Source organism: Juglans microcarpa x Juglans regia, chromosome 4D (assembly GCF_004785595.1).
Source record: "Juglans microcarpa x Juglans regia isolate MS1-56 chromosome 4D, Jm3101_v1.0, whole genome shotgun sequence".
Taxonomy (NCBI): Eukaryota; Viridiplantae; Streptophyta; class Magnoliopsida; order Fagales; family Juglandaceae; genus Juglans; species Juglans microcarpa x Juglans regia.
In genome coordinates, this window is record NC_054600.1 from 30,183,071 (window position 1) to 30,194,885 (window position 11,815).

Below are 11,815 nucleotides of genomic sequence, written 5' to 3' on the forward strand. Positions count from 1 at the left end.
ATGTGTAATCTAAATAATACCACATCATATATGTAAAATAATTATTTTTAATAATAATTTCTATCTATATTTATTCCCCACAAAAACAAACATCCCAAGGTCAAGTTGGTTCTCTCGCCTTTCCGCATGTGTGGCCGGTTGCACCCAAAAAATGGGTGGCCAAACCGCACCTGAAAGGATGGCAGTCACTTTATTTTTCAATTTAGATTTATTTATTCATTTGTAGTGAATGCGATAACAGGTTTCAACCAAAAAAACAGTTTACAGTAAACTTAAATTCGTTAGAGAGATATATTTTTGGAAATGATCTGGAAATGAGATTTTTCGTACTCAGCTGAGCTGGCCCAAACTCCTTGCGCTGAGGCCCATGACCCCCAATGAGTAGAAGCCTAGGCGAATCCAATGGCTCAAGAAGGGATAAAACAGTTGGCAGTTCCTCCAATCACCACGTATTAATGGAAAACAGACAGATCGGGATCATGTCCCTGCAAGATCGGCCGCATTGAATGTGGATCGGAGTGACCAGCCCCAAGGTCAGACATTTTTAGCTGACAAGAGTGACCGCGTTAAGATTGTATTTATTTAGATATTAAATTGGATGAATTAAAATAATAAAATATTATTAAAATGTTATTTTTTAATATTATTATTATTTTAAAATTTAAAAAAATTAAATTATTTATTATATTTTATATTAAGATTTAAAAAAATTATAATAATAAATTAAGATAAATTTAATTATCAAAAGAATTCTAAATTTGACGTCATGTCATCGGGAATAAAGACAATCATTACAACAACAGAAAAATCCACGAGAAATCGCCTATAGATAGAAGAAGGTTGACAACAGGAAGATGGTTACATGATCGGTATATCTCTCTAACCTTCCATAGCTTTTTGCCATTCTGGTCCCTCGAGAAAATATCTGACTTTGGCAAGTAAGAGTCTAAGATAACACAACCACCCCCGTCACCCCTTTTTCCGTCTTCGCAAATACAAGTGAGTCATCGTTGCCTGGCAACGACAAAACCTTAAATGATAGAGACACGAATCCCACTGATTATCTTCCATTAGTGAGATCAAGGAGTGAGTTCGTAATTGTTTATCTTCAATCCAAACTCCAAAGATAAGGGGAAAAGAGTGCTAATTTAGGATAAAGAAAAATCATCATTTTTATTTGTATTGTTTGGTATTCATCCAACAAACCTTTGGCCCATTCCGCAGCTCGTCCAAGTGGCTAAAAGGTAGACCTTATGCACAATGCTATCTTCATTACAATAATCACAGCCTCGCATACTGTATACAAGACACATACCAACCAAACATAACAAATAAAGTATAAAATGCGGTCACATCTTTTGCATTTATTCCGCTTCCCTTTAATAGTCTCATACCGTCGATTTCTTTCAGTATACACGTACAATACACAACATAAAATGACTAAAAAAAGATTCAAAAGTGATAATGCTAGCACAGCTACTATTGACTTAGAGAACAAACATGCTGGTGAGAACACTTCAAAGCCCCTCTAGATCCCAAAGGACTCAACAGATTGCTGAGATCTGATCCTCCTCTTTCTCAGGCGCTCGGCGATGATGAAAGCAAGCTCAAGAGATTGTGATGCATTGAGCCTAGGATCACAGTGGGTGTGGTACCGCGAACTTAGGTCATCGAATGTCACAGTTCGAGACCCACCAATGCACTCTGTCACGTTCTGGCCCGTCATCTCTAGATGAACTCCTCCTGGGTGGCTTCCTTCTTGCTCATGCACGTCAAAGAATGCTCTCACTTCAGCCTGTCCAGACCAAATAGAGGATTAATTGTATTATACTTGAAACAAATTATTAAAAGAGTCACCACTCACCACGACACATAATCAAGAATAATTGTGGTGTGGAACAATAAAATTTTCATTGTTAACAAATCGAAAAAGACTATCCAGGAAGTGTTTAGATACAAAAAGTGTTTCATCTCATCTCATAATTACAACTTTTCTAAATTTCCATTCAAAATATAATAAACAATTCATCTTTTTCAAATCTCAAAACAATAATAATATTTAAAAAATAATATTCTAACAATATTTTATTAAACTTTCCACTTTAATCTCAACTCACTATCCAAACCGCACCTAAGAACAAAAGGGTCTTAAATCATTTGCAGCGTAGCCCAACTTCAGTTGGGTCCAATAATAATTGGGTGGCATATAGCAAAATTGAGGATTTTATATACAGCAAAATGTTTTTCAAGGTCCAAGACAAACTCACAGCTGGGAAAATATGATCACCTACCTACCAAAGGCATTTCTTACATAACATTATTAAGAAAGCCGACTTGACTGTTCCACCCAAGCACGTTATACAAGTTGTCCCTTTCCCCAACTACTACACCTAATTGTATTGCTTCAAATAAGTCTCAAGTGAAATTGTCTTTTCTTAAGTTACTGGATGCTCGCTAATCAGGACAGTTGACACTTTGCCTCATTTAATGATGATCCTTTAGCTAAATCCTCTAGCTATTCAAAAGCTATCCTGCGGGACAGACCATAGATTATGCTGCTATGTTAAGGTTTTTTTATTTACTAATGAGCCGGCAACCATATTAAGAACAAACACTGATTGGTGACTATGTCTATCTATGTGCCGTTAAGGAATCCAAAATCAACTTGTGACAGAAGTGGCATAGGTAACAACCATTATAGCAAATGCCAGATGCCAGAATACTGGGTTTAAAGTATTGGTAATTTAAAGTATTGGTAACTCCATCATCATCATAAGTGGTTCAGAAACCATAGATTTATTTCAATTTGGAGGGCATCTAGAGTTATTATAGTTGTTATAGCCCTAGAAAAAAAAAATGAACGTGTTGCATTTACAGTAAGGAAATTAATTTTAAATCAATTCCAGTTATGAGAATTATTCTTCTCGTTTTTTTTATTTCTCCCTTTCTTATATTGAACTTCATTGTAAAGGATGATACCTCTGAATATGCCATGGAAACAAAAATGGTTTCATTTCCATTCAACAAATGAGACCACTTTGCAGCAGGCATGTAATTCCTAATAATTTTAAGTATATTTAAAAAGAAGTAAACAATGAGAAACGTACCCTGATGGAATCGAAGGGGCGAGTTTTGAGACCGCAAGGAGCCTTTATTGTGTTTCCATGCATAGGATCACTAACCCATGTAACAACTTGACCTGCTCTGCGGACTGCCCTAATTAGATGGGGAAGTTTCACTCTCATATTTTCAGCTCCCATTCTTGTGATTATTGTTATCCTCCCAGGTTTGTTCTGAGGGTTCAAAATTTCAATGAGCCTGACAAGCTCATTTGGATCCATCTTATCACTGACCTGCAGAGGCAAGTGCCATACCATGTTATTCACCTCAGAAACACCCCAAAATAATATCAGAAACTAGCACACATATACAGGTATCAAATACAAATCTTATTCAACTTAAGAGTAGGGACTAGAACAATGATCCACAGGAGTTCGAGTTTACTGCTAGTTCAATCTTCTTCTTTTTTTATAAGTATTGCTAGTTCAATCTTGGAACAGAACTATGTGAAAAAATTAAGATGAGCTTGGGCCAAGATTAAAATCAAGTTCACTGGGGTGTTACATCCACCTGAAGTTCTCAAAATACATGGACTCCTTCACTTGTTCAAGTTGATGTTGTTAGTAATCCAATTATCAGTTAAATGTTTACTGCTGAATAAGAAGAATAAAAGGCATAGTAACCTTAATGCCAAGGGGATTAGCAATCCCTCTTAGAAACTCGACATGGGCACCATCCAGCTGCCTGGTACGTTCCCCAGCCCAAAGAAAATGGGCAGAGCAGTCATAGTAAAGGCCTGAAGTTGAATCCATCCTAGTAAGCGACTGCTCATATGGCAAGAGCAAGCACTCATGGGATGTCCAAAACTCAGTTGTTGTCATAATAGGATGGTCAACAGTGAGCCCAGCTGCAGACATGAATCCAAGGGCCTCATCAACCCGATTGGCTAGTTCCCGGTACCTGCCATGTCAAAACAATGAATAACCAATAATGACCTAAATTTATCTGTAGTACAAGAAGGAAAACCAAGCTTGACATAATTGAATTTTGAATCTCAGAACCCAATTCAATTGAACTCCCGACACTTTTAAGCATCTAGTTATTCATTTTATTAGAGAAACAGACCTATCTAAAAATATTAGAGAAAAAAAACAAGGGGTTTTTGAAAAGTTGAAATAATTTTCATAGCGAAATATAATTCCGAACAATTTAACTACATACAGTACCGATGGAATTGTAAATGGACTTAAATGGCACAATTTGTCCATACGCCAACCATATAAAAGGCCAAAAATTAAAAAACAAGCGAAACAGTCCATTATTCTATATGAGACAGATTTTTAAAAAATGACCAATCATAGAATAGCAATTAATAAGGTTTTTTTCCAAACAAACAAGGACAAAGGTGTGGTTAAACTCGAAGGCTGTTCTGGATAACCCGAAACAACATAACTAGTTATAAGGATGGATGTTTTTACAGTATGAATCAAATCATCCAACCAAAAAAAGGCAGGAAACGTGATAAAACAAGTGAAAATGACCAGAACATATCTCTGTAACACTATACTAACTTTTTCTGCACATGATATTTCCAAGAAAGCAATACCAAACTCCAAAATGATTCTGAGCTCTGAGATGGCACATACCTATCTCCCTGCTCGCTGTGCTCCGTGAAATCCAAATTCCACTGGGTGACCCTTTGCATGGCAGCATAACCTCCGGTAGCGAAGGCCCTCAGAAGATTCAGAGTGGCTGCAGATTGACAGTAGGCCCTAATCAATCTCTGAGGATCCGGAATCCTCGATTTCTCGTTGAAAGCATCTCCGTTCACATTGTCTCCCCTATAGCTAGGCAACTTCACACCGTTCTTCTCCTCAAACGGGTCTGATCTCGGCTTCGCAAACTGACCCGCCATTCTCCCCACCTATACAGAAACAACCATCACAAAAAATTCACAAATCCAATCCAATGACAACAATATTCGCAAAAACAATAAATACCCACAAGTTTAAAATTAATTTACGAAGAATTTCACAAAAAAAATTCGACCTTGACAACGGGCATTTGACCTCCGAACATTAAAACAGCACCCATTTGGAGGAGGATTCTGAACGTGTCACGGATGTTATTGGCATTGAATTCCTTGAAGCTCTCGGCGCAATCCCCGCCTTGAAGAAGAAAAGCGTTGCCCATGGCGGCCTCGGCGAGCCGTTCCTCAAGGCTCCTCGCCTCTCCAGCGAACACGATCGGAGGGAACGCATCGAGGGTCCGAAGCACCGACTCGAGCTCCTGCTGATCCGGGTACTCGGGCAGCTGGAGAGCCTTCTTAGTCTTCCAGCTGTCCACGCTCCACGTCCCAGGAACCGCATTGCGGGTCGTTGTCGGTGACGGCGCTGGGGTTGGTGCTATTTGCTGCTTCGGCGGCTTATCGGAGACGATGGGGTTCTTGGCGGGTTCGGCAGCATGGACAGCCGAGATAGAAGGGAGTGATCTGGGCTTGACGGGGATGGATGGTTGGTGGGGTTTGGGGGAGAACAGGAGAGAAGATTGAGTTTGAATAAAATATTTGGAGGGAATCGCGGAGCTGCTGCTTGTGAGAGCCATTATTGTGCTTCTCTCTCAATATCTCACTGCAAAAATATGAGAGACAGAGAAGATGCAGAGGTACCTGAAGAGATAGAGAGACGAATGTCGGGGGGTTTTTATAAATGAAGGATTTCGCTCATGTGGGTCGGAGGAGGACGAAGGGGTTGGGGTAGTTGGTGGGTTAGAAAGAGAGGGGCGGGGGTAGTTGAGACGTGGGGATATTATAGTAAATTCGTTTACATGAAAGGATATTTTTTAGGGTTAATAACTTAATTATGCCGTTCCATTCTAGTTGTTCTTCTTCTCCGTCCAAAGTTCAGTTCAAAAGACTTTATAAAAATAAAGTCAATATGATTTATTATAGTATATTAAATTATAAAATTTTTTATTATAAAATAATTCTAATATATTAGGTATAATAGCATCGATTCAATTTATGAGTTTGGTTTTTATAAGATATTTTTTTAAAACTTAACACTTCTCATCCCCTTGTACTTGGATCGGTACCTATTTTTTATTAGAGAAGTAATATTCTGAGTTTTCTTAATTATTATTATTTTTTTTTTTATCATTTTTCATGTGATATCAAGTGATTAAAACACAATTTACTATTTTACTTATTTTCAATCGTCGAATTTCTCATCGATCAAGCAGGAGGTTGAGAATATGATGATTAAATAATTAAAAATAAGAAAAATGTTCTTGCAATCGAGTTTATGCATTAAATCACACGCTGATGCTGATATATAAGACATCTATTTAATGAAACGGTGTGAATTAAAGATAAAAATCATTTTCATAGGATAAAAGACATTCTTCTTCTCTCAAATTTTTTATTTTTATTTTTTTTAATAATAAAAAGTCATGTAAGCGTCGATACACGATTTGTTGTATCAAACTGACTGTAGCTAACAATGTTCTTAAAAATAATATTTTTCTTTTCATTATAACAGTAAACAAGTCACGCAAATTAGGGTTGATTTGATTACACAAAATCAAATCATCTCATATCATATAATCATTATAATTTTTCTAAACTTTTACATAAAATATAATAAATAATTTAATTTTTTTAAATCTTAAAATAAAAATAATATTAAAAATTTATATTATAATAATATTTTATTTTATTTTCAACAACATATCTTATCTTATCTCATCTAACTTGTGTAATCAAACGAGGCTTAAGATCACGTTAGCCAATATCACACTGAAAAATAGATAATAAAATTTAGGATAAAAAGTAATATTTTTCTAATAATAAGAGAAAATAAAGTTGTGTATTCGTGCAACAGATAACGCGCACAAAAAAAAAAAAAAAAAAAAAAAACCACGTATATTCATTCCCATTTACCGTAGAATTAACAAACTGGTTAGTGTCCACCCATGAATAAAAGTAAGTAATTATTATTGAGTAATATTATTCATCATTTTAATTTTCATCATGTGATATTATGATGTAATATTATACTATATTATGATGTGATATTAGATTATATTTTACTTATGAACCTATCATCTAATATCATATCATAGAATGATGTAAAGATGATGAGAAAATAGACGATGAATATATATATTTTTTTATTATTTAGATAAGTGGACACTTTCTTTTTTATGTTCTATGTATTTTTAAATAATTTATTGGATGATTTTTTTCGTTGATTCATATTTTGTTTGTTTTCACATATTCTCTCAATTCATCTCATATAATCTAATCATTATAACTTTATCAATTTTTCACACAAAATAAAATAAATAATTCAACTTTTTAAAATTTTAAAATAAAAATAATATTAAAAAAATATTTTATAATAATATTTTATTTTATTTGTAACTTTAATCTCAACCAACTCATTTATGGAAATAATTAAAGGCTTTGTTGCATCAACTTTTTAAAAATTAATAGACAAAAGATGATAAATCTGTAAATTGATAAATATTAATGTGTCGTACCATTAAATTTAAATGGTATTTGGGATTTAGATAAAAACGCATTTAGTAGTGTTCCTATTACCCCTGAGAGATGGATGGGTAACACATATAAATGTTTTTTTCCTCTTTCTAGCGTGTAATAGATAATAAAGACATTAATGAAATAATTTATTCATAGTTACAAAACTAGCAAAATCTTTTAGTGCTATTCATAATTCCTCCTTTTATTTTTATTTTTGGTGCTTATTCTTGCAAAAAAAAAAAAAATGCTTCAATTACATAAGTTTTGTGCATTATGCGTTAGTGATGAAGATCTCCGTTAACATTTATCCAAAACAGTGACCAAGAAACCTCATTTGGTTTGAATCTTAAATTTATTTTAAAATAACTAAGATCCTTTGATCAATTGGAAATATTTTAGTTTCTCATTAAGAAAATTAATGATTGAATCATTTTTCTTGTATATTAGAAAAATTTATTTTAAAATAATATTAGAATGAGAAATTTAGTAAAAGTAACTTTTTACAATAAAAAATAAATTTATGAAATTGACGAGAGAGAGAGAGAGAGAGAGGCGGCAGCATCATGACCGTGGCCAAGGACCATCTCGTGGTGTCCCGATGATCGTGATGTTTGTTGGGAGGCCTTTCCTCCACGTTCTTTAATTTCAAAACGAAAATAGAATTTTTTATTATCCTTTTGAATGAGAAATGATAATTATAGTTACGAGTGTATAAGTATCGCATAATTATTTTAAAAAAAATAAATAAATATGAAACTTACTTAAAAATAAATTAATTTTTTAATGATAAATTTTATTTTTTTTTTAAAACGACTGTACAACACTTACATACTCTACGACTATATATATAATATTATTCTAATAATAAATAAATAAATAGTGAGAGAATAATGATTAAGAAGATGTTAAATAAGTTTTTCTTAAAAAAGATTATAACTATCATGTGAGAATGAAAATTATAAAAACTTTATAAAAAAAATACATGAGAATGTAGTAGGTGCTCATCACCAAAAAGAGAATAAAAACCAGGTGGATAATGTCGAGTATGGCATGGTGTAATTATACGAAATCATGATTCACGAGTTACGCAAAACTTGAAGACCAACAACTTTTTTCTCATTTTTTTTTCTGGAAATTGACAAAAGCACCCCTCCACTAGGACGCTAGAAAATTAGATCCCAACTCGCACACACACCTACCCACTCTCGTTTCATGCACAACTCTCTCTCTCTCTCTCTCTCTCTCCTACCACCACCCGTTTATAAAGAAAAATCTTGCTCATCATTATTTACACTCCACGTCAAAATATAATTTATTTTTTTATTTAAATATATTTATATTAATACGTATATTTAAATAAAAAAAAATTATATTTATCCTCACACCACACATAATTTTTTTATTTTTTTATCCAATTAAATATGTAGTGTATAGATGATAAGTAGAAGAATTCAATTAAATTTAAAAAAATATATAAATAAATTAAAAATAAATAAATAAATATGATGTGCTGAGATGGTAACTAATTTTTCTCATTTATAAATAAATAAAGAAACTCTTCCATTTTATGTACACGTGTTGTTGATTCCGGTACATGATTTGGCATATTCTCTCTTTTACATCTCCCCTACCAGGGTGCATGTATCATTCGACCCAGAGAGGTGCTGATTATTAGATGTGTCAACAACTTGAAGGAGCTTTCAAAAGCATTTTTACATGCTGGCTTAACTTACGAACCAAATTCAAAATGGTAGCTGGAATCATCTTCTAAGTTCTAAGGGCAAAAATATTTTTTTCCTTTTTATTTTGTTTTGGTCAAGATTTGTAGGTAGACGTTGGGTTTCAACTTTTTTTTTTAATAAAGTTTTGAAGAAACAAATATCTCATATATCAAACATTATCACGACACGAATTAAGTACATGCGAAGGGGATATTTTTATAACAGGAGTCGCGACTCATGAGCACTAGAGAGTAGAGACACGTGACGTGAGTATGCGACCGAGGACATAAGCACGCTATCAACTTTGTAAATTAAAGACACTGTTATTTTACTTTCATTTTATTATATAAAAGGATATTATACAGTTGTAGATTATATAATCGCTCCGTAATATATTTTTTTTTAAAAAATAAGATCTAATATTAAAAAAATATTAAATTTATATTATATAGATCTTATATATATTCATTTTTTTTTTTTTTAAATTGTGTGGTTCTTAATATTCTGCAAATATCATTTGGTGGAGCCGTCTGCCTTGCCCGAAAGGCCGACACATTGCGGCTTGGTAATTTCATTTGCTGGGCCGGCTTGAGGCCCGAGTTATCCCAACCTTTATCGGTAGCCACTCCTGGGCCTAATAGCATGGAGTTACCGGATATTCCAACTCTGAACCTACCTAAATAACCAGCACATGGGAATGCGGCCGCAGGATCAGAAAAAATGGATTCGGGAGGCAAATCAATCAGGATCAGGCTACCGTTAGTTATAGTATTTTTTTTTTTTCATACATGTATTTTTTAATACTTTTAAATATTTTTAAAAAAATAAAAAAATATAATATTATTAAAAAAAATACTTCTTTAATCACTAAGTTAAAAAAAATTTAAAAAAAAATCACAACGATAAAATGAAGCGGTAGAATGGAATCACGAGAGTAGTATTATCCAATCATGATAAAGTTGAAAAAATTCACACGGCATTTTTTATTTTTTTTTAGGATAATCATACGTCTCTTCATTCGTAGAAAGCATAGTCTACAAAATTCCTTCGGAAAATATTATAAAAACAAAGTGATTTTTTATTGGTAAGACTTGAGAAAGAATTCCAAGGCTGCTGCTTCACTCACCGGTTGGAATCAGGAAGGTGCAAGTCATTTTCAGTTGGTAGATGTTGACAAGAAATTTAGCAACCACGCCCATCGAACGATGTACAAAATGGGGCCTGCGAAATTATTAAGTGAAAAGGGAAGGAAGGAGGGGTAGGCCCTTTTAGTTTTATCATTGAGGGAGGAAGGTTGCACGAATCTCATCTTATGCCTCTGTGATTTCAATTGCTGATCATAATTCATAGTTGTTTTGAACCCTTACCGTTCGATTTTTACCCTTTTGAGAAGGATTTACATTTACTCTTTGGTTTATGGGATTTAAAGGTATAGAAATATAATCTTACCATATTTATTGAATATTTGGTACGTTTGGTTATCAAATTCATCCCAATTCATTATTATAATTTTTTCAAATTTTAACACAAAAATAATAAATAATTCGATTTTTTTCAAATCTCAAAATAATAATAATATTAAAAAATAATATTTTAACAATATTTTATCATTTCAATTCAACTCAGTTTAACATTCAAACGTAGCCTTATTATAATTAGAGAAATTTAGTCTGACAATTATAAAACTTATAGGATCTATTTTATATGTCTATTTTTCTTAATTAGCACACTTTTATGTAATATCATGCCCATAATTTTATTTTATTTTTAAATTTTTGGAAGGTAAAAAACAAAAAAAACAAAAAGGATTTGACAAGGTGAAAATGGGGGACCATTGTCTGATCTATGATAAGAATTATGAAAGGTCTCTCACAGCCACAGGTGCATGTAATAATCCCACGGCTAATCCTGAACAGGGTAACCTGCACAGCAATGGACCCCCTCCTGCTAAAAATAGAACCTGGGGTCTTCAGGATCACAACCAAGTTCAGATGCCACATCATATTATTTGACTTTTTTGGCGTTAAAGATATTAATATATCATAAAGTTTGTATCTTTTTCTTCTGTAAGGTTGTTAAATAGCATCTCTCTTTTGTGAATGAATGCCACTAAGAGGGAGAGTATTGTTTGGTCCAAGTGATGATAATTGTCTCAATAATTCACCGTGACCAGCGGAGTCTATCAGCATGACTTGAATCCCTCCATATTCATGGGTAAAAAAGTGAAATACAAAGTTACAAACTCCAATCTTACACCTCACACTCTTAATTGAAGTCGAACTAATATCATTTTATTTTAATTTGAGTTGGAATTAAATTATTAGAAAATTATTTGTTATTTTTTCTTATCTGTTAATAATATTACTCGCTTGATACATTAGAAGATGATGAAAGAATAGATTGTCGAAAGAGAATAACGAATAATATTTTTCTTAAATTGATATTGTTCTTAGGGATTGAAAATAAACAAAGAAATAAAAGTCTATAACAA

The 11,815-nt window shown here is 33.1% G+C and overlaps 1 protein-coding gene across 1 annotated transcript; it reads right to left on the bottom strand.

The window, feature by feature from the left end:
* Nucleotides 1-1,337: 1,337 nt before the first annotated feature.
* LOC121259479 (phospho-2-dehydro-3-deoxyheptonate aldolase 1, chloroplastic-like) lies at nt 1,338-5,804 on the bottom strand. The gene is made up of 5 exons (XM_041161082.1): nt 5,110-5,804; nt 4,707-4,984; nt 3,744-4,020; nt 3,108-3,353; nt 1,338-1,795 (listed from the first exon to the last, which is right to left on the bottom strand). The coding sequence occupies exons 1-5, from the start codon at nt 5,662-5,664 to the stop codon at nt 1,529-1,531; spliced, it is 1,623 nt and encodes a 540-aa protein (XP_041017016.1). The 5' UTR covers nt 5,665-5,804; the 3' UTR covers nt 1,338-1,528.
* Between the last annotated feature and the right edge of the window lie 6,011 nt (nt 5,805-11,815).